The 23439-nt window shown below is 56.2% G+C and overlaps 1 protein-coding gene across 2 annotated transcripts in view; it reads right to left on the bottom strand.

Annotated features, from left to right (window-relative positions):
- Positions 1-23439, bottom strand: part of NEK6 (NIMA related kinase 6) — a 77799-nt gene that overhangs the window by 22117 nt on the left and 32243 nt on the right. For both annotated transcript variants that reach the window (XM_039861533.1, XM_039861532.1), the window contains 6 exons: positions 16699-16814; positions 9968-10108; positions 8570-8632; positions 5066-5176; positions 1276-1384; positions 289-396 (listed from right to left, as the gene is read on the bottom strand). In XM_039861533.1, coding sequence (XP_039717467.1) covers positions 289-396; positions 1276-1384; positions 5066-5176; positions 8570-8632; positions 9968-10108; positions 16699-16785 — 619 coding nt within the window. In that variant the 5' untranslated portion in view covers positions 16786-16814. Of the gene's footprint in view, positions 1-288; positions 397-1275; positions 1385-5065; positions 5177-8569; positions 8633-9967; positions 10109-16698; positions 16815-23439 lie in introns of those variants that run through there.

Raw genomic sequence — 23439 nt, 5'->3', positions numbered from 1 at the left:
TGCCACGACAGAGCCACGTGTGCCCGCTCCGCAGAGGGGGCTCGGCCATCCTCTCCGGGAAGGGGTGTGAGGTGGCTCGAGGATGCGAGGTAGCCCCAACCGGGGCTCCTTGAGGCTCAGTTTACTCCCTCTGGGTCACCGTTCTGAAGAGGTAAGAAAAGCCTGGGGTTCAAAAAGGTATTTTCCTGCACTAACTAACCAAAGGCACTGTGGGGAGAATGTCACGTCTCCCCCAGAGTCACCAAGGATTGGGGGCTGCTGGGGTGCAGACAAATCGGACCCCCTTACCTAGAGAGTGGGCTGCGGTGGTCTCGGAGCTGAAGAAGCGGCCCAGGCCAAGGTCGCCGAGCTTCACGACGCCCGTGGCCGTGATGAACACATTGGCGGGCTTGATGTCTGCAGAGGAAGAAGAAGGGAGTTAATGCGGGTCTGAGGGATAGAGGGGTCGGGCAGTGATGGGGGGCCCTTCCGGTGCGGGGGGGCCCAGGCCTGGGTCCTGTCCTGCTCCCTCTCACTCTCTCACTCACTCATCCACTCTGAGAATTTGTGTAACAAGTGACGGAAGCGCTCAGTGCGGTAACCGGCACTGTCCCGTAGTGACTGGCAGGTGCCTCGCCACGGCAGACGCTGGTCAACACAGGTGGAGTGAACCTGTGAAGTAACCTATGCAAAGCGCCCAGCACCCTTCCTGGTACCCTGCAGGCTTCTTCCTCACCACTCAGGATGACGTCACCTTTCGCAAACATTCCTTTGTAGATGTCTCATTTCCTTTGCTCAGCCAACTCCTACGAAGACTTCAAAGCCCATACTAAAAGTTCTCTTTTCTGGGATGCTTCCTCTGCCATCCCAGGCAGAGCTGGCAGCAGTATTGGAAGTGGCCAGCCCATCCACCCATCCTCGCTGAGATCCCCTCCGTGCTGGCCCCGGCATGGTGCTGGGGGCTGGAGATGATACACTGAGCGTGGCCCATGTCCCCTGGGGTCCATGTGACTACCTGGCCTTTGGTGCCTCCACCATGGGGAGGCCTGAGGCACCAGGCATGAGGCGTGCGTGAGCCTCGAGCTCAAGGTCTCACACGTGCCCATCCTCTGGCTCCGCTAAGGCCAGGAAGATGCTCAACACCCACTTGTCTGGGGACTACGAACTGGTCCACCTTCCTCAGGGACGTCCCAAGGAGCCAGGAGGAGCAGAAGGGAAGCCTGCACCGTGAGGCCCGGGGTGCCTGGCCTTCTGCTGGCTCTGGCCTCACGACCCAGGGGGCCGGTGTGTACGCACCCCGGTGCATCACCCGGCGTGAGTGCATGTGCTCCACGGCGCTGCACAGCTGCACGAAGTACTTCCACACCGTCCTCTCGGGGATGAGCCGCTTCTGCTTCTTGAAGTACTGAGGTGGGAGAGACAGACAGACAGACAGACAGACAGGCGTAGGTGACGGGCCTGGGAGAGAGGGCAGCTGCAGGGTTCTGCCCTGTCCTGTCCTCAGTGGGCAGCTGGAGCCTGGCCGGGGTGGGCGGCCAGGCTGCTGAACAAACAATAAACGTGGAATGCAGGGTGCTGTGTTCACATCTCTGCTCCAGCCCAGGCTGCCCTCTGTGGTCCTCTGCCCACCCCCCGCCCAGCAGTGAGCTCCTGAGGGCGGGGCAGGGGGCAAGCCTGGCCCAGAGCGGATGCCTGGACTGCATCCTGCATCCTGCTTGGACTGCATCCTGCATCACACTTTTTACGGAATCTCCTGGACACGGGCCCATCTCCTCCGCCTGCCCAACAGGGAGCTCCTTGTGGGAGTGGGCTGGCGTGGCCCTTCTCTGCCCCCTGCCCTGGAATGGTCCAGGACGGGGACATCTAAGACGAGCCTGGTGGTTAAATCACAGCTTCCCCCACCTCCTCAGAGCTGGCGAATCTCAGCCCACGTGATCCTTCATAAACACGGCAAGAACCCCAAGAAAATAGGCTTGACATTCTCAAATGGACCCTAGGCTTCGATAGGCATTTATCTACTTCATTGCCTGAAAAACCATATTTAATGCTTGGGAAACCAAAACCAAAGACCCCAAGCCACCCAGGCCGCACTGAGTGAGCTGTAAGGAAACAAAGGTCACGGAGGGCGTAAACTAGGAGGCTCCCCAGTCCACGGTTCAGACCAACATCCCAGCAGCGTCCCCTGCGAGCTGGGGCAGGGCAGTGACTCACGCCAGCCACCTGAGTGCCAGGTTTCCTTAGCAGCCAGTCACCTTTCCCCAGAGCAGCCAGAGGCCACGCCATGGGCCCCTCCATTAGGACTGTCACTCTGGCACACGGAAGACCAGGACTGCCTGGGGACACACTCCTGGCCTGGGAAAGGGGGCGTGAGGTGGAGGACAGGACCTGAGCACCTGCCACGTGCAGCGCCTATGCTGAGCCCTAAGCAGGGATGACGACACTGTCTTACAGACGAGGAAACAGAGGGCCGCGCCCCGTAGCTAGTGAGGGAAAGAGTCACGGCTCAACCCCAGGCCTTCCGCCGAGAAAGCTCAGACTTTTAACCCACTTCTAACGATGCCAGTAACCACCTGAGGAGGGACCAAGCCAAGAGAGGTCTGGGAATTGCTCAGGGCCACCCAGCTGGGGCTGGATCTGAGCATCTCCAATAGTAGGATAGTCATAACCGGAAGCCCCTGGCCCGGCACTAAAGCCCCACGAGGCTCTCCCAGGGCTCCACCCAGGAGAGGGACCTCATGGGTGAGCTGCCCCAGGCTCCCAGCCCAGAGCCCCCAGCACAGGTCCCCCACGCTCCCCTGGGCTTGTGAGGTGGGCCGAGCTGGAGTGTTATTTACACCACGATGTTAGCTAATCCTCATTATAGCATTTAAGCGAGATGCACACGGCCGTGAGTGGTGATTTTCTAAATGTCACGTCCTGTAAGCGCCGTGTGACATTTATCGGGAAGGCGCCAAGTCTCTGGTGGGTTTCGGAGTGGCGGAGTGGCGGCAGCTCCCGGCTTCACCATCCGCCATAAATAATGCCAGCATCATGGCCATGGAGCTGCTGCTTTGCCCCTGAGTTTGGGGGCCCTTGGGACTCGGGGCCTGCTGGTCAGGAGCCTTCCAAGCCCTGCGGGCCCACCATGCCCTCCTCACATGTCCCTCGGGACAGGCGTGGAAACCGAGGTTCAGGGAAGAGAGAGACTCGATTTGCCCAGCCACCCCTGCCCCCGACTGTCAGACTCCAGGTTCTGGGGTCCGGCGTAGGCCACAGTCCAGGGTCTCCTCTTTGTCACCTATGCTCCTCCTGTTCCCTCTCTCCCCCGCACCCATCCTCTGTGGGGCATCCAGTCTCTCTCCTAGGGCACAAAGCTGACCTTGTTTACTTCCCACCACGAGTGTTAGGAACCTTCTCCTCGTACTGACTCAGGGCGAGGCCCCGAATCCTGACCTGGACAGGAGGCCCTGGGCGGTCCGACCGCCTCCCCTTTGCCCACCGCCTCCCCTCACCTCACCCAGCGCTCCCTTGCACCAAAGTGTCTGGGTTTCATCCCTCTGGGCCCTTGCACGAGCTCTGTCACCACTAGACTTTGGGTCTCCCTTCAGGTCTCTGCTCAGGTGTCACCTCTTCCAGGAAGCCTTCCTGGGCTCCACAGGCCCTGAACTTGGCTTATTCTCGCTGGCAGATCATTCACGGGTCTGCCCTCCTGTTAGAAGACGAACTCCTCGAGGGCAGTGCCCAGGCCAGCAGCGTCCCTAGGTCTCGGGACGGGGCCTGGCACACAGTGAGTGCTGGGGGCACGCGTGTGCAGTAGCAGAGTGACACACGCAGGAGAAAGTGTGAGCGGGGGAGAGGGAAGAACTAAGATGTGGTATAGCACATCTGTTCCCACCAGAGATCTGCGTGGAGATTAACATCCCTGCGAACGCATTAATATGTCAACGAAAATATAAAAGCAGGTGATAACAGCTCAAGTAATGCCACCCCAGCGACGCCGTATTCCTCCTAGGAGCCGAATTTCAGAAAAGCAAGCACCGAGCAATTGCTCAGTCCCCAGTGCCTGGTGGGAAAGACAGAGAGTCCGTGTCTGGCTCCGTTTGCAAGGGTAGCTGGGAGCAGGGGAGGGCCCGAGCCGGCCCAGGCCTGGTCAGGAGCCGACAGACTGGCCTGAGGGAGGGAGGCAGTGAGGGCCCCCCACAGCAGCCTGCGGACTCAGGCCAAGCCTTGAGGGAGAAGCAGGGAGCAGGGCTGAGGCCTCAGGCCTGAGGGTCCTGCTTAGAGGCTGTGCTGCCTCGGGCCGGTGACTAAACCTCTCAGAGCTTCGCTATCTGAGGATAGAACGGGCTCCTCAGTGACGCAGGTGCTTGGCACGGCTGTGGCCCGCGGTAAGTGCTCTGTCAGCGGGGCCGTGACAGTCCCTGAGTCTGGACTCATGGTGGGCCTGCTCCTGGGTCCCAGGAGCGGGGCAAAGGGGCGGGGTGGTGTGGGGGCTGCCGTGGGGTGACTTGCCAGGCCTGGTACTAAGCCTGCCGGTGGGGCCTGGCAAGTCAATCGACTTCTCGGATACCCCTGGCCTTGGCCATGAAGATGCCCCTCAGGAAAATGATGTCTGCTGGAGGGTTTCAGGCTGAGAGAGAGACACCTGGGCCACAGGCCCGGCTCTGTCGCCCCATCGCTGGGTATCCTCAAGCAAGTCTCTTAACTTCTCTGGGCTCAGTTTTCCCTTTTGTAAAATGAGGCAATTGGACCCATAAGATATTTTCCCAGATTCTGTGAGCTGGGGTCTGAGCTAACGCAGGATTCTGTGCCTATTCCTTCTGAGAGGCAGGAGAATGACCCATGAGCCCATGGGTAGGCCGAGGCAGGGGGGGCAGCCAGAGGGGTCCTTTCTGTCTATGGTTGACCCTCTTCCAGCAAATTGGAACAGGCCCCGATCGGGCACTCACCAGGCCATGGCTGAGGCCTGTGGGCATTGGCAAGGGGGGCTGAGTGTCTCCGAGGAGCTACCCCATCTGAGGCTGAATCAGTGAGGAACTTGAGCTGGGGAGGGGCTCCCCATGTCTGGGCAGCCCCTAGACCCCACCCACCCGCCAGGCACCCTCACCTTGATCATCTGTGAGAGGTCGCCTGCATCGGCCAGCTCCAGCACAATGTTCAGCTCGTTGTCCTCAATAAATGAGTCCAAATACTTGATGATGTTCGGATGATTCAGTTGCTGCCCAAGGAGAGAGGCGGGTGGGGGGAAGGTGGAGCCAGTGAGAGATGGTAGAGCCCCAGCATCTAGCACCCAGCTGGCAAGGCCCCGGCATTTGCCGGAGAGGTGAGTGGTTTAGGGGAAAGCCTTGTGCTTTGGAGTCGGGTAGACCTGGGTGACCTTGGGAAAGCCATTTTGCATCGCTGGGTCTCAGTTTCCTCATCTGTTAAACAGGCAAAATGCTTTGAGGAGCATGGAATAATAGCCTTGAAATGTCCACCACGGTGACGGCACGGAGCCGAGACTCCACAGATGCTTGTGGGAATGATCTTTCTCTTTCTCCTCCTCATCAGCGCCACCTATGACCCTCCAGGGTGGGCCGGGCCCCCTCCCCTCTGTCGCTGTGCTTAGCGGGCCTGCAGCTGGCACTCAGAAGTGCTCACCTCCTTCCTTCTTCCTTCCTGCTCTTTGTCAATTTCTGACCCATCCCTAGTGGAATCTTGGGGGGGGGGGGTGAAAACCATTCCTGGTGTGGGAGCTGCCCTGAGTGATGTGCTCAGACGCCTCTGGCCTGACCACTGGACCTGTATGTTTGCTGAGGTTGTGTGTGGGGAGCCCGGGCAGGACAGTACCCCACTGGCTAGAAGTCACCCCTACCTGGCCAAGAGGAGACCCTGGCAATTGTTTGTAACCGAAATTGACTGTTGACCTCAAAATGATTCCAGGATCGGGGAAAGCAGAGGAGACTCTGATATTCTGCCATAGTACAGTTGGCCTGGCCACTGGGGCTCCTGTCAGCTGATGGCCAGGGGCCAGTCTAGAGCACAGTTTCTAAATAAAAGGCCTGGACATTGCTGGGAGAGAGCTGTGCACCTATGCTGCCTGCCGACCTGTGCCTGTCCTTGGTTTCTAAAATGAGGGGGGACTTTGGCAGACTTCACAGTCAAGCCATCCCCCACCCATTCATTTCCTAAGCCAGCCCTTGATGGGTGGAGACCCCTCTATACGCCCCCAGGGGCCAGAGGAGGCCTCTGCTATTGGCCTTGGCTCTTCCCCCACATGTCTGCCTCCTCCCTTGACGCCCCAGGGAGACTGACTCTCAGTCCACCCTGGTGCCCAATGCATGTCCTAGTCCTCAGGCCCCCTGCTCCTGCCCACCCCCTCAGCCCACACTAGCCCATCTCACAGGGTTGTCCTGTTGGACTGCCCAGCAAATGCTATATTACAGTTTTAGCTTCTATGTTTAGGTCTATGATCCTTTCCAAGCTAATTTTCATGCATGGCGTGAGGTAAGACTCCAGACTCCCTTCTATCCACCTGGATGTCCAGCGTTCTCAGCATCCTGAACTGAAAGTCTTTCCTTTGTTCACTGAATTGTTTTGGTGCCTTTGCAAAAATCACCTCACCCAGTTTTTGTTGTGAGGTCTCTCCAGAGCTAACACTGTCCAAAGCATCAGCCGCCCTCAGCACACATCACATTCTATAGATGTTTTCATTTACCAAAAAATAAATAAATAAATAAATCAAAATAAGTGGTCGAAAAGTCGAAAATGCTTTAAAATCTTTAAAGCATGTTATAAAGTCCTGGTGTTGTTGTTACTATTGCAAATGAGAACGCCCAGTTCTTTAATCTCCTCCTCAGAGCTTACTTCATCAGGAAATCTTCCCCTCTGCCAGGGAGGGCTCCCCAAAACCCACCCAGGTCATCAGAGGTCTGGGCATCACAGGTTTTCAAATAACTTGGAAAAATCAGAGGGGACTTTGGATGCGAACTAAAGACTTCCATGGGTGAGGGGAGGGGTGTGGGGGGGGAGGGGCGCTGCTCCGTTGAGGTGCAGGCTCCTGGGGAGAGAAGTGAGGAGACCCCCTCCCCTCTCCTGGGGCAGGGCTGAGGCAAGTGCTCCCCCAAACGCCCAGTCGGTCTGCAAAGGCACAGGCTGGGCGACTGGGTGAAATCCTGAGGCCTGGAGAGGGAAGGGACTGGCCAGGGCCCAGGCCGAGCCGAGAACCTGTTCCGTGAGCACAGATCTTTGTCCCCTGGAGTCCTCTCCTCTTGGAGAGCCCAGCAGGGTCTGGAAGGGGGCACACTTGGGCCAGGGGCACAGAAAGTACTCCAAAGATGCGAGTGTTTGGGTTTCGCTTGGCAGTGGTTTGTGAGTGGAAGAGGGGTGACTGTGAGAGGCAGAAGGCTCCCCACCCTGGCTTCAAGCATGTGGGGTTCAGGACGGAGTCACACCTAAGAGTCATCTCCAGCGTGCCTCCTCCTGGCGACCTCTGCCTGCCTCGCACTCTCTTGGGTCCCTATAATCCACGCCCACCCCTCCCCTGAGATCAGATCTTGTCACCTCCCTCTTTCCCGCCAGACTTCAAGCTTCACGGGGTTGTCCCTGAGGCCCAGGGCCAGGCCTAGCTGTGGTGGTGGCTGCTGAGGGATGGACCATGGCCAGAGGAAAGGGTGGTGGGCAGGGCTGAGAGTAAAGGGTGCATCTGTGCAAGGTCCCCTCTTCTCCAAATCTCTGCACTTGTGGCCCCTCCTGTCCCTGATACAGAACAAGTCTGTCTGTCTAGGATCTGTCTTCCCCACTGGGCTGCATCCCATGTCGAGCACCAGTGTCAGTGGTGCTTAAAAACTGTGCTGAATATCCGGATACTTGAACTGTGCCTGCGTCCCAGCGGAGCCCGCCTCCCTGCCCCCCATCCGGCAGCCTCTGCCCTGGGAGGCTTTGGGCTTCGGGTCCTGGCATGAATGATGCCGCCCCGTGGCCCCTCTGAGAACCGTGTTTCCCTTTGTTTTGTAGGAAACACCTCTTGCCCTGGCACATCCTGTTGACTTCCCATGGGCAGGCCGGGGAGCTGGACTGGCGTTCTGGAAATAGGCTGGCGTTGCCTGGCCGTGGCGGCAAGGGTTGACTCTGACCCAGCACTCGGCACACGCCGGGCACCTCACCGAGCTCCTCCAGGCGTCTACTCACTAATCCCCCCAGCAGTCTGAAGCCAGCACCCTTGTCTTCGCCCCCTTGTACAGAGAGGAAACTGAGGCTCCGAATGGTCAACAGCTTGCCCACGGCCACACGGCTAGTGAGTGAGGGGCTCCTGGGCCTTCAAAGCCCGCACCTTCTCTCTTCCTCCGTCATCTCTGAGATCCCAGGCATGGGGAGTAGAGAGAGACCCACAGGAGGGGGCAGCCCCAGGCCAGGGCCAAGTCGCATCCTATCATTTCTTACTCTGGGGAAACCAGCAGGGAGGAGAAAAGGGACCGCAGGCTCCCCCACCGTCCCCACGCCGCATGCCTCACCTGGACGGGCCCCTCATGTCTGTCCCTTCCCTTCCAGTAAGCCTAGTTCCGGATAAGCTGAGGACGTCTGTCCACAGAGTGGCCTGTCCCCAGGGGTGCATCCTGCTCAGGGCACTCACCTTCAGGAGGCCAATCTCCTTGACACAGTCCTGCCTGGCCTTGGCGTCCATCATCTCAAATATCTTGGGGGGAGAGGAAAAAGAAAAAGAATTCTTAAATTAAACCCCAGCCCCCAGCGTCCCAGTTTATCCGCTTCCTGGCCAAGGGACCGCCCCCTCCCCTGTCTGGACAACAGTTCTGCTTAGCGGGTGCCTGCCGTGTGCCAGGCGCCAAGCTGGCCACTTGATGCTGAATCGTCACGGCGACTCCCGTAAGGCAGGAGTTACTGCTGCTGATGTACGGAGGACGAGACTGAGGCCCAGAGAAGACCAATGACTTGTGAAGTCACACGCTAGTACATGGCAGGCCAGGAAACATGCTCAGAGCCTCAGCCTCCACTTCTGTAAATGGGGCCGATGGCCTGAGCTCATAGGTTGTCACGTGGACAGAGTGACGATGCAGCACAGCCCCGGGCACCGTGTCCCCCCTGGTGCCCACTCGGGGTGGGTCCTCCCAGCACCTTCTGACTTACAGAAACAGATAGAAGGTCAACAGGGCGGCAGCCCCACCACAAAACCCATCATGGCACAAATAAAGCAAGACAAAGAGAGCCCAGGTGAGCCCCTCCTTGGAGACAAAGGGTAGAAAACAGGTCTCTTCTGGACAGAGGAGCCTGTCTGTCCTTCAGCAATGACAAGCCGTGTGCGGGTCACAGACCAACACGGAAACCGTCATGCTGAGGTCCTGAGGCCGCAGTTCTTGGCCCAGCTCTCCACCCTGTGACTGCTTCTCAGTCACCTTCCCTCTCCCTGGGCCTCCTCTGCCCAGGCTGCTAATCTCACTCTTTAAGGACAAATGAGCAAATCAGGGATTCGGGCAGCTCTGCCGGAGGTTTAAACCATTTCCTGCAGGAGAGCGGCAAACGGGCCCACTGCTGTCCACTAGACTTTGCTGCTTAAAACCTGTCTGCTCAACTCCCTCCCCTCATTTTGGAGGCACACAGAGGTCGGGAAGGACACTCAAGCCCAGAACCAACCAGCGTCCAGGCACCGAGGTCAGTGGGACTTAACTTGCTCCGGGCCTGGCGAGTCACTTCCTCATCTGAAAAGCGGGTTGGTAATCCCCACCCCACCCACGGGGCTGTTGCTGAGGTTCCGTGAGCTCCTAGCAGGACCCAGTATCCAGCAGGTGCTCAGTGCATGCACATTTTTCTTTTCCTTTATGGCTCACAGTGAGCTTTTATGGACAGGAGCCCACCTGATTCTCTTCACAGCCCACTGCGTTGGGGACTAATTCCCTCCTTTTCAGAGGAAATGCAGGGAGGGGAGGAGAGAAAGGGACCGGCCAGGCACCACAATATTTAGACACAGAAGCCGCTCCTGCACTGCGGCTTTGAACCCATGAAGTCGTCGGCTCACCTGCACCTTCTTCAGAGCCACCGTCTTCCTGTCCAGCAGGCAAGTGGCCTTGTACACCTCACTGAACTGCCCTCGGCCGATCTTCTTCTCAATCTGGAAGTCTGCCAGCGAGCAGCGAAAAGATAGGGCGTTCGGGTGCCTCTGGAGGGGACAGACAGGGGCATCAGTGTCCACCCGGGCCAGAGTGGGGGCTGCTGCCACTTCCCAGTGGTGCCTCTCGAAGGTGAAGGAGGGACTCTGGTCACCAACCCCACTGTCAGAGCGCCTCCCACCATGGGCATCTCTGAAAGTGCACCCCAGTCTTAGTCCCCTCCGTGTCCCCTGAGCCGAGGCTCTGACCTGCCTAAGTGCTAGGGGAATGTTTGTTGAATGACACAGTGAAAAATGCCCAAAGCAGCTTGGCACACAATGGGAGTCTGTGACCAATCCACTGTCACTTCTATGAGTGCGGCCAAAATCACACACAAAATCAGAAAAAGGCCATTTTCTCAGCACCTGGAGGAATCACACATACTCATGAAAATAATGACACGTCGTCGTGTATTAGTAGCTACTATGTTCAGTTACTGTACTGGCTGCTTCGACAGATTTTATGACTAATCTCCTAACAGCCTTATAAAGCAAGGCTTGTTAATCCCATTTTATAAATAAGGAAACGGAGGCACAGTCACACAGCTAGCCAGTAGCGAGCTGGGGCTTGACCCTCTGACAGTCTAGAGCCAGGTGTGTTCCCGGGTGACATGGGCAGGGTCCCTCCCCTCTCTGGGTCTCAGCTTCCCCGCTGGGACTTGAAGGGTTTGGAGGATATGATATCCAGGGGTCCTTGCTCCGGGAACACTGGGCTATTTCTCCCAGTGACAAGTGGCTGGAGTCCCCAGCACTCTGCACCCTGCCCCAGAGGCCAAGCTGCCCAACTCCACAGCCACCGCAGGATGCTCCCAGAGGATGTGGCTTGACATCCCAGCAGGCAGCGCTGACATTCCAGCTGCACATCTGCATATGCAATGACCCAGATTTGCATTTCCTGTCACAACCCATTCGACCTAATTAGAGGACCAAGCTCCTGTGGTGGGCAGGTTACTCTCTCAGGCAGCTTGTACCATGGTGGCTCATAGTAATAATCCTGATGGCCTTTCTGAAAACTGCTCATCTGACGCTTACTGTCCAGTTGGGGGTGGGACCCCACAGTAGCTCCTGGGGGAAATAAACACAATCCCTGGGTCACAAGTTGGCAGAGAGGTGACAACTGGTTGAGACACTGACACTCAGGCCTCAAAGCTTGGGTTCAAATCTCAGTTCTGCCACTTCCTGCCTGTGGGCCTTGGGTAATGAACGAATGAATGAAAGCACTTGGCACCCGGGAAATGCTGTTTGTTATTATTATTATTACTGGCATTGAGGAATGTCTGTAGAGCAGCAGCACCTGCTTCCAGGGGGCTGGGGATGAACTGCAGCAGGGTGTGCACCCAGGTGAGTGCCGGGCCCAGGGCTCAAGCACAGGGAGTTCTCATGCCCATCGAGGGTGTATCCAGCTCTGGGCTCCTTAGCTGTGAAAACTAAAATGAATTTTAAAATATATGGATAAGATCAATGGCACACTATTTCCCTAACACCCACGATATTGGATTCCGTGCCGGATGTTTAGAGAGAACAGTCTCACTTAGTCTCTGCAGCTCCATTTCGCAGACGAGGCAACTGAGGCTCAGAGACGTCTTTTACCCACGGTCTCCTGGCTGCAATAAAGCAGGGAGGCCGGCGTGACCCAGCATCCTTCTGACCTCACGAGTCCTCTGGGACTGTTTGCCATGGGGCCGTGCTAGGCAATAGGCTGGCCTCACATGGCTGCGCTACGGGTACTAGAGGCAATTTCTAACCCCTCACCCACTTTCCTCAGGGTGGGAGCCCCTTATTTCTCCCCACCAGGGAGAGGAGATGGGGTGGGGGACTGGAAGGAGGGGGCAGAGATGTTGGCCAGGGGGCCCGAGGGAGGATGCTCGATCTCAGAGAGAGGAGAGACCTCTGGGAGTAGCTCTGGAGGGATCTGGAGCAGCCGAGGAGATGGCCCAGGTGCGCCTGAGTCACCTCTATCTCCAATCCCACCCTCCTGAGAAATGCCGCCAGCCTTCTCTGGCCAAGGCCGGACATATGGGGAAGGGGGTGCCTTAAACCATGCCAGGACACCCCCACTCCAGAAAGCTCGGAGAAAGCCAGCTCTCTTCTCCCAGTCAGATCAAATTAGGCCACAAATGCCACCCCCACCCTGTGCTAATTTGAGTTTAAAATGTTTGAACCACGATAAGCCTCAGCCATCGACAAATCCTTTTTTTTTAAAAAAAAACAGGAGCATAAAATTACATGTTAAAAGAATAAAAACGCATTCGCCCAATTAATTTTCTGAAATCTCATTAAAAAATTTAGCCTGACTAAGTCAGACTTCTGACCTGAATTTTAATCATCTTTACACTGGATGGGTCCTTTTTCCCTGATATTTGCAATGCATCATTAATTTTAAGGCAACCGTTTCTATGATTTTAAAAAGCACATTTCATCAGAATGACATTTCCTGTAAACGAATTTCACCTTTAAAGACATCTGACATCCTGTGTAAGGAACTTCTCATAGATTCAGTATATGTGTATATGGCGATGTGTTTTAAATACGCCTTCGCACAAAAGGAGGCCGTGATTCACAGAGAGTCCATATTGTCAGGCTCTTTCCGAGGCCAGCCCCACTCAGCTCTTCATGACCTGGCTAATTTCAAACCCAAAGCCAATCTTCCCTCTTGCAGATTTGTGGCAAGAAGGTGCATATGGGGCCATAAGACCGGAGTGACTCCTGGCTCTGTCCCTTCATAGCAAAAAAACCGAGTTACTTATCTCAGTCCACCACCCCCACCGCCTTGCAAAATTCAGTGCGAAATAATAGCCACTTCTCCCCGTTGGTAAAAGGACAAAACGAGGTAAGTGCCAGGTGTCACACTATCGGTGCAACCACCACCATGATTGTCTCAACCTGGGTATCTACACTCAGCTTGACAGAAGCAGTGAGTGAGATGCCCAAAGCATGGAAGACACCTGATAACAAAGCCTAAAATCATCTCAACTCTAGTGGCTCCCCCAGGCCGATCCTTATTAGCCGAGCTCAGAGAGAGCTCAGCTTAAAAACACAAATGAGAGAATCTGGAACCAGCTCCCAATGACTGACAAGCAAAGCCTTGAAGAACGAAGCCACACAGAGCATCGGCCACCACCCAGAAGGCTGGCCGTATCCTGGACTTCCCTCTCCCTCATCCCTTTAGTTACCAAGAACAGTTAGTTTTTCCCCTGGAAGTCTCCGGAATCTTCCCTCCTATGTCTGGCCCATTTAAGACCAAAGCATCATCTCATCTGGGTGAGGGCAGCAGCCTCCTTGCCACCTCCTATTTCTACCTTACTTGTGTCTTGAGCTCCAGCTGCCGGTGATCTAAAACCCAAGCTCCCGTCAACTTCAAATCCTTAGTGGGCTTCTCATTTGTTACAGAGTCAATTCCAAATGACACAGCATGGATTCCAGGCCTTTCATAAACACTGGACATTCTACCTTACCTAAGCACCAGTCTCTAAACACTTATCTAACCTGACTGGTCTCTGTCTTTGAAACGAGACGAGCACTCGCTGAATTGACAACAAGCAAACGCTTCTTGAATTTTAATGGCTGTTAATATTTGGTCATTAAATCTTATCTAACTACCATCATTGGTTTGGGAAATTTTTCATAAAGATTTGGGCCCGTGCTGTGCTGATGTAGTGACAGCTGTCCCCAACCCCTGCAAAGTTAAGCACATTCCTTTCTCTCTGAATAGTGCTGAATAGAATGGACCTTGGCACGTCCCAAACGGGTCTGCAAAGACTTTCCAGGTGGAAGACGCCATTAGCCAGGGCTTTCTTGGACAAGAACGCCTTTCTTCTTCTTGGAAATTCATGTGGTTCTTAGTAGGTCAGCTGAGCCTTGCGTTTCATTCCTGATGAAAATGCTCTGTAGCGAACTGGTAAAATTAGAGAGCTTAGAGCATTTTAGGCTCTTTTTCTCAACTCTATTCATTCATTAATCCAAAACCTCAATAAAAGCAAGCATGTTCAGCTTTCCCAAGTACATATGAATTTCACATATGATTCTGCCGGGTTCAGCAAACAAATTTTCATATGCCGAGAGCTCTCCGAGCTAGAAAGCTCCTTGAAATGAACAAACCACTTGCCTTGGGCAGAGAAGGTTAAAAAAAAAAAACAGGTTCTAAGTGTTTTGCTAAATTGTCCTTTCTACATTGGGGGTATTTCCAGCTCTGGATTCTTTAGCCGTGAAAACTAAAATGAATTTTAAAACGTAGGCCCCCATTTCCTTAACACCCACACTGTTGGAGGCCACGTTGGATGTTTAAGGTATACTATCGCACGCAGTGTTCACGGCCCCGTTTTACAGATGAGAAAACTGAGCTGAGAGAGGTCTTCCACCCAGTACCACCTGACTGGTGAGGGATGGAGTTGGGAACGGAACCCAGCCTGGTCCAGCGCACAGCATTCTCGCAGTTGGAGCCTGGCTCCTCCCTCTGAGGCTGACTTCAGGGAAAGAGCAGTGCCTCCTGCCATAAAGGAAAATGCTTCTGCTGTCAATCCGAGGTGTTTCTATGTCCTGGAATAGGCAAGATTCAGGCCCTGATATCTCTCCCGACAGTGTTTCAACACCAGTGTTTCAGGAGTCGAGGAGAGAGAAAGTGCCTGACCGTCCTGTTTCCAGCCTTAATCTACAGCGGCCCCAACATCGACACTGCTGTGACCTGGCCAGATGCTGGCGGGACCGGGGGCACCTTCACCGCCAGCCGCCAGCCAGCGCTGAGTAATCGTGTCTAATTACACTTAACTATGTCGTTACCCCTCCAACACGTGTGACGAGACGCCACGGACGGCCGCGGCAGCCCGCACCTCCTCTCCTTGTCTGCGAAATAATTACGGGGCTCTCTCTTCTGCCAAATGAGGCTGTAATTAACCCTAATTGCTCAAAATGCAACTGGCTAATTCTGGGAGATTAATCAAGAGGGACTCAATTGTTAGTGAATGACTTAATATGACAAATTGCTACATTACCCGAGGAGGCCCTGTCGCCCCCCGCCGTCAGTGAGATGTCCTGGTGGACTCTGGACCATCAGTGTCCATGGGCTGCCCAGCTTTCTGGGATCTGCCTCCCCAAATCCCACCCAAGCAATGGGCCCCTCAGCCAGGAACAGAAATGGAGAGTATGAATAGCATAGATGCCTTCGGATCCTGGTGCACTGTGTGCACACACACACACACACGCACACACACATCCGCACACAGTTTCTCCTAGTTCATGTCGCCTCTGTGTCGATCTGCAGAGGAGTTCCCTCCTCAGGGCCGAGGCAGCCCGCACCAGGGAGCTCAGGGGTGGGAGAAAGGTTTCAGACTCACCTGCCTCCGTGGCCCTGCATCATTGGGCAGTGTAGAACCTGTACAACTGTACATGGCAACCCTGCCCACTTAAGTCAAACGCCAGTCCGCCTGAAGGCCTCCAACAGGAACTGGGCATTTAGAAGCTATGACAATCCTTCCGTGGCTCAGGAAAGCGACTGCCTCTGAGTTAGGTCTCACAGCCCTGGGATAGAAGCCAACCCTGGACAGTTACTTTTTTTCATCATTGCAGGCTGCCCACAGGACACCAGAGCATCTTGCCCTGTAGGATCTGCCCAGCTAAACTCTCTGTCTCCTCCAGGCCTTTGCATGCCACTTCCTCGAGTGAGCCTCTCTGGCCCCCGAGTTCGGATCCGGTGGCTTGTTGGAACTCCACTGATTCCTGAGTTTCTTCTGCTTCTTTCCTATCTATCTCTCCCATGAGGCTGTGTGCACCTCGGAGCAGACGTGGACCTGCCTCACGCACAGCCACGTCTTAGGCAAGCATACTGCATGCGTCTGCAGTGCACTAACTCAGCAGGCGTGAGGGAGCCCTCTGCCCCACCCCAGAGGATTCTGTCTAGGAAGAAGGACCCAGGAACCAGTCCTCCCAGCGACATGCCATCATGGCCATGACCCAGAGCCTGTGCCCAGGTGTGGAGGCAGCACAGAAGGAGGGTGGGGTGGAACAGGAAGGCTCCCCAGAAGCTGCGGCATTTGGACTGAGGTTTGAAGGGCGGGGCACTCCAGGCCCTGGGAACAGCATGTGCAAAGGCGTGGGGTGTGCCGGCAGCTCAGAACCCCAGAAACCACCTTCGGCAAAGCTGCGAAGGGCTGCCTGGCTCTCCAAGGATCCAGGTGGAAGGAAACCGGTGTCCCTGAGCTCAGCGGGGTCTGGATAAAGAGGCTGAAGAGGCCAGAACACGGTTCAGACCACAGAGGGAGGCAGACTTCTGCCCAGAGTAGGGAAGCTCTTTCTGACCCCAAGAACGTCCTGCCCATTCCCCCGTTCCTGGGGCGTCCGCAACCCCCTCTCCCCCCCCATCCCTCTAAGCAGCGCTGATCCATGGACACACCTAGGGGCAGGGCCAGGCCTGGCATCCCACCCAGAGTCCAGCATGGAGAGGCCAAGTGAAACGAAGGGCTGAGTAGGTTAGGGAGTGAGCTCTGCTCCCTTCGCTGGAAGCATACAAGAAGAGGCTTCCTCCAGCAGCCAGGACGGACGGAGCAGCCTAGGGATCCGTGTTCCCCAGAGACGCTCCAATGCACTGCAGACAGAGGAAGAGGGCTTACCTGTGGGTCAGGAGGGTGCGCGGGCCCCGGCGTGTGGCACGGGTTCGGGCTCCCTCCGTGGGGCATGTGGCTGTGCTGACCTGCCATCCTGCATGCCAGCCTCACGAGGGCACGGGCTGCAAAAGAAAATGAGGGCTTTGTCACGTGCACGCCTGTCACGCCGTCCTCGCGACAGCCCTCAGCTGGAGGGAGTACCTTCGCTCACTCCACCTGCAGATGTGGGAGTCGAGGTACAGAGGGGTTAAGTGACTTGCCCAGGGTCACTCAGCTCAGAGGTGGCGGGGCTAGGACTCGACACCTTGCATGACACACGTTCCCTCCATTGTGCTGTCTTGACTAGGTTGCTAGGATTGTTCCCATTACTTAGAGGGGGAAATTGAGGCTCCGTCCAGGGAAAAGTCTAAAGGTGACCCCCACCGGCAAGGGAGGCACCAGATTCAACCCCACCTGTGCCAGACTCCGTGTTCTTTCCACATTACTGCTCTCCACGCCCCTTGGGGGACAGTTCTGCAACTCTGTCTCCCATCATCAGCCCCACATAAAACCAGGTTGGCAGCCTGGGTGACCAGGAGAGAGAGAGACCTTGAGTCAGATGGCAAGCAGGAGCTGCAGAAAGGACCCCACATCCCCATTCTTGCTGGACCCTATGCACCAAACACTAGGAAGGCCAAGTTCACAGTCCTATATGAACCCCTGGGCACAAGGGAGCAGGTCTAATGTGACCTGCCACATTAGAAGTCCCCGGGAGAGTCAGGATGCTAGTCACCAGTTGTCACAGTAACTGTGGCAGCCGTCCGGGATTAAGCGCCACCATGTGCCCAGAACTGAGCTAAAGGCCATCTGAGTATCACTTCCAGTATCGCCTGCACTCCTGGTGTCCTAGGCAGCCTTTGCCAGCCTCCTAGCAGAAAAGTGCCTCTGGGGCCAGGACCCAGGCCCAGGCACACAGAAGAAGCTGTACGGCCTGAGGGGAGGGTGGCGCCCAGCCACGGTGATCCTCCCGAATGCAAGGGGAGCAACCCTGCTCCTCAGGAGGACAGACTTTCATTCGTCCGCAAGCATTTCTGCAGCAGCTTTCCGTCCACGGCCAGGCCTGAACAACCCCAGGGCTGCAGAAGATGAAAGGGCTTGGAAGACACCGGTGTACTGTGGGCATGTGGCCAGGGCCCCTGCATCGGGCTGCTGGACCTGGCACCTCTCACTGACACATCCCTAACAGAAGCCTAAGGACTGGTCCTGGCCATTGGAACTGTTTCATCTAGAACCCGTGAAGAGACAAAGTCTCTAGGAATCAAATGCCCTTGCCTCAGGTCAGGACACCCTGAGGTGTAACCTACACTCTGGAGAGCTGGGCGGGGCCAGTGGATCCGGTCTGAGATCACTCCCCAGCTTGTCTGCCTCCCCCATACCCTCAGGCTTTTCCCACGCATCTGGTCTCAGGATCACTTCTGGAGAAGCCAACCCAACACCTACCTTTCTTCCTAGACAGACTCTGCTCTTGCAATCTTTCACCTGGTTACCTGCATCCCCAGCTGTCCCTACCAGCCCAAACCCCAAACCGAGAGGCCAGTGGGTTGGCAAGCCCTGCTGTGCTGCATGCCCGTCCTAAGTGGACGCACACCCGCCTGAACAGGGGCATTCTGGGCAGTGGGAAAGGAATCAACACCAGCTGGGTTGTTACCCCGGAGATCTCCCAGGGTGTCAGGCTGCAAATCACTCTTCCTCCCTCTGAACTGCAGTTCATTCCAGCCGCAGCGGTTGGGGGGCCAGCCCTCCCAGGCTCAGGGATGTCTCTGACCTGTCAAAGGATGTCCACCAGGCCCTGAATCGCCTGCTGAGCTTGACCATCGGCCTCCCTGGCTCTGCCTTGAAGGTTCCTAAGCCTCTCTAGAATCTCTCGAATCTGCGTGCTGGCATCCAGTGTCTAGTGTCCAGTGCCCGGCTCCTCCCTCAAACACCTTTCATCAGCATTTTTGGGTAAAACTGCTCTCCAGCATGCTACATAGATGGCAGGACGCAAGGCCACACAGAGCAGATGGCACAGAGTGCAGGGGAGCCCTCGGTAAGGAGAGCGTCCTGCCAAGCATGGCCCAGCCCAGGTGGTCTGCTGTCTGTGAAGCTGCTAAAACTCAACCAGTTCTGACCCCTGCCACATGCACAGCATTCCATGTGGTTCATCCTTATGTGTATCGATGAACGTAGACCCGCTGCTGTCTCTTGCTTCTGTTGTCTCAAATCAGTGTCACGTTTTGAGGGCATCCTGGAGCTGTGCTTGTCCCTGCCTCCCCCTGGACCGCTGGCTCTCCAGAACCTGGTGCCCTCCCCACCGAACCCTCCTCCTCTGCACGGGCCACTCAGGCCACTCCCTGAAATGCAGATGGGACCACAGCCCCCTCGGCATCTGCCCACCATCTGTGCCTGAGCTCCCACACTGGAGCGCACACCCCCAGGTGACACGGAGAGGACCCGGGCACGAAAAGCCCCAGGATAAACAGATAAACAAGAGCAGCTTCCCGAGGCAGCGTTGTTACTCAGGGGGAAATGTGTGTGACAATAAACCGGATACAGACGGAACAGAATGTAAAATGTGCATGAATTTTAAGATGAAACTGGGGACTCCTGCAGGCTCTGCAGCTGCTTCTGGCTGCACCACACCCCCAACCCCTCAGGGTGACATGTTCACTGTCCTCTGCCCTTAGGGAGACCTCCAGGGAAAGGTGGGAGGGGATCTGTCTTCAGCAAGAAGGTTCTGTCTTTATCTCAGAAAGCCACCAGCACAGCCCGGGGTGCAACCCCACCTGCTCACAGACCTCACCTGGACCGGAAACCATGGCCAGTCGCTGTCTGACTTCCTTTCCCCTCATCCCATCTCATGCGGCCTCTTGTGTGTGGCCAGGAGGCCTGGGGTTATATTTTTGACCCTGTCAACTCCGTAGCTGGGACCTTGGCAAGTCACGCTGGGAAGAAACCTAGTGGGTATTTACACAGGTCACTCCCCACATCTCCACGTGGCATTCCCACATCTGTGCCCATGGGCAGCAGTCTCCAGAGGCCCTCCCACCTCACACACACACACACACACACACACACACACACACACACACACACACATACACACAGGGCCCCAGGCACGGTCCGTGGGAGGCCGCTGGCTTCATCAGAGATAATAGTAATTACACACCGACAATTGTGTCATCACTACACTGGGCCTGCTTCCTACACGTCAGCTCCATCAGCCCACATCGTTGTGACAATGCCACCAGATAGGGTCTCTTATTGTTCCATTTTACAGATGGGGAAACTGAGGCACGAGGTGGCTACGAGGTTTTCTCAGGTCACATAGATCGCAGGTAGAGGAGCCAGGATTTGCCTCAAATCTCCGTGCTGTGCTCCACAGCTCCCCACTGCACGAGCCGCCTCCGCGGCAGAACGGGGCCTGTGCTGAGGGAGCAGGGGTGATCCCCGGGCCAGTGGGCCGTGAGGGGCCATCTTCTCCCACAGGGGCCCCATGGACAGGAGCCCCCAAGAGTCCCTTGCTGGAGGGCACCAAGCTGGGGAGGCGGCACTACTGTCCACGTGCCTTTTCTGTCAAACTTCTGGGGTTTGGGTAAATTACTGTTCCTAAGAGCTGTTCTGTCCGGAAGCTAATGGAATGCAAAGGAGGGCCCTGCAAGTCACAGTCCCCCCAGGTGCCAGAGAGGGGCATGCGAAGGGGCAGGAGGCAGGAAGGGAGGAGGGAAGGAGGGGAGGGAAGAAGGCAGCGAAGGTTCTCTGAGCTCTTGGTGGGCCAGGCCTTTCCCCTTCATCCTGGGGCTGCTGGTAGACCCATCATACAGATGGGGAATCAAGCTCAGAGAGGGGAGGCTCACGGTCATGTCTCAAGTGAGCTACAGGGGGGAGATTTGAACACAAATCTGGCTCTCAGACTCCCAAGCCCCTCCTAGGTCCCAGACAGCCATTGCCTCTTGAGGCTCTCCAGAGGTGTTGCATTTCAAAGTATTGCATTCTCTCTGTCCCTACTCCAATAGAAACCCACCCCTTTTACCCCAGAAATTCGTGCCAGAAAGTGCGTCTCAGGGGGCTCAGAGGCAGAAAGACCAAGGTAGGGGATATGGATTTGGAGGGATGACATGGAGAGCGGGGCAAAGACCCGCGACACACGCCAGCACCTCTGGGTAACATGGGGAGCTGCCTGTCCCTGTGGCTCTCGCCAAGTCTCAGAACAATGAGGAGCAGGCTGCCAAGCCCAAGTCAAGGGCCAAGAATCCGTGGAATGCCAGCCCTGCAGGCCACTCAAAGAGGGCCTTTCTTCTCTCTTCCAGGGAGCGAGGGCCCTGAATTTCCAAGGTGCCGTGTGAATGTACAGCATGGCTTCCCGGCCTGGCTCCTGGCATGTGTGACTACCCGGTGCCCAGGGACCAGATCAGGACACACCCAGGAGTTAAGGCCCAGGGACTGTTTGGGACCAGGGTCCTTTAGGTCTGCAAAATGGGGCTAATAGTAAGATCTGTCTCTTAGGGTGACTGTGGAGATTCGATGGGTTAACAAACACGTAAACTCCTTAGAACAGGCACGTGTGAAGGGCACTCTGAGGCTTCAGCTGCTACCACCGTCATTAGTTCTGGTCACCACCGGGCAGTGGAGAAATGATAGCCTCCATGTGACAGACTCGGGAACTGGGGCCAGAGATGGGTAGGGACTTGCTCAGGGCCACACGGCTGGTAGGAGACAGAGCTGGGGCTCTATCTACTGCTGTGCGTGGCCCCTTTGGGCTGACTCCGGGGCAAATGCCTTCTTCATCACTTATGGGAACTGTGGCTACCTCTGCAGAGCCCACCGACATGTTCCTCCTTGCGCTGGCCTTGGACAAGGCTCCTACTTCTGTAGCGTGTGATCCTGAGGGGACGTGGGGACTCGGGTTGAATTGGACACGTCCTAGAAGGGACTGGCTCCTGCTGAGCTGGGCTCTGACATTTCCCAAGTGGCCTTTCCGATCAAGACTGTCGCCTGGCCCCTGCCTCCCAATTTCTGGAAACTTCATCTAGAGGAAAACTGTGTCCCTCCTTTGCGTCCCGCCAAATGCCACACCTCGTGGAGGCCGGCGGTTCGTTGAGGTCCTGACCTTCCCAGTTTGCCAGATGACCCCAAACACCAGGGAGGCTCAGGCCAAGGACCTGGCTTGGGATGGGTTTGGGGGCCGATGTGCGTGAGGGTCTGTGTGTGTTGGGGGTCGTCTGGAGGTGCATTATCAGACTGTGTGGGCACAAGTATTTGTCACTTTGCTTCCAAACCCCAAGGCGGAAAGAGCATGTGACCGCCTTTTTCTGCATGTGTGTGTGCACGTGCCCATGTGGTCAGCATTCTTCTGGTGACCACGAGGCTGTGAGTCTCGCCATATTCTCAGTCTATCTGTGAGGCAGGGGCATCACTGCCCCTTGTTTGGGGTTGTTCGGGGGCGGAGGTGGAGAAGGCTGATGCGGCTACCAGGCCGATGGGTTCTGCCAAGCCCTCAGAGGAACCACGTCCCTGGAGGCTCGGCCTCGGCTGGACACCCAGCCCCGTGCCACCTTCTCTGAGGACCCCTCTCGGTCCTTCCGGCTGAGTGAACAGCTTCGCAGGTTGTTTTCCCAGAGCAGAAAACCATCCATGACATCACAGCCTCCTACACGCATACGAGGTTTTCTTTTCCCCAGATGAATGACCTAAGACCAGTGCAGGTTCGATCCATTAGTCTACCAGGCTCCTAGCTGCAGAAGCTCAGGATGGATGCTCATGGCCCAGGGCCTTCTGCCAGCCAGGAGAAGGGAGGTGCCCCAGGCTGGCCCTGCCCCACACGCCCCTCCGCAGTGGACAGCTGAGGCGCAAGGAGACAAGGCAGTTTACCACCTGGCCACGGGTGGGGTCAAGGCGGAACCAGCTTTGGCATCAGCCGACACCCATCCTAAGCACCCGGTCTGCACTGAGTGACTTGACATCTCCCCAAAAAACCAAGAGGTGCCATCACCCCCATTTTACAGATGAGAAAACTGATGGGCTATGATCCACATTACGCAGAGAAGGAAACGGAAGTTCAGACTGGCTAAGTGATGGGCCCGAGGCCACATAGCAGCAGCGGGGTGAACTAACACTTGAAACCAAGTCTCTCTGACTCCCCTAGTCCAGCTGCCTTGGAAGAGTAAATGAATGAATGAGCTAATGAATGAATTCTGGCCCAGAGGCGTGGCTCTGGCTGCTGCGATCTACCCCACCCCCACCCTACTTCTCTTCTGGTCTTGGGATAAGCATACGTTACCCATCCATCACTTGACAGGAAACAGCCAGATCTCACGCCAGAGTCATGGGGGCCCGGGAGCCGTAGGGGACGAGCCACAGATGGTGTTTGGTTTCCTGACGCGTCCTGTGTCCTTACCTCCCACCCCCAAAGCCACACATGCTGCTCAGATTCCTTGGCTCCACAACCAGTAGGAGTCTGGCTTCTCTAAGACGTGGGACCACAGCAGCACTAAACGGAAGGCAGAGCCTGAGCAGAGAGGGCCCCGCCTCCCGCAGGGTGGGCCTGCAGAACCTGGAGGCCAGCGGCTGGGGGGCAATGCAGTACCCACCCAGCCGATGGGGCCATTCTTCTCACTCAGCTCACTTTCCTAGCACCCCAAGCTTGCCTCTCCTCACTCCCCAACCACCCCCATCCTCTCTCCAGAGCTCCAGACCCCATCCGCCAAAAGCCACAGGCACCGAAGACTC

Source organism: Pteropus medius, unplaced genomic scaffold, assembly GCF_902729225.1.
Source record: "Pteropus medius unplaced genomic scaffold, Ma_sr-lr_union100, whole genome shotgun sequence".
Taxonomy (NCBI): Eukaryota; Metazoa; Chordata; class Mammalia; order Chiroptera; family Pteropodidae; genus Pteropus; species Pteropus medius.
This window is presented reverse-complemented; position numbering and strand designations above follow the sequence as displayed.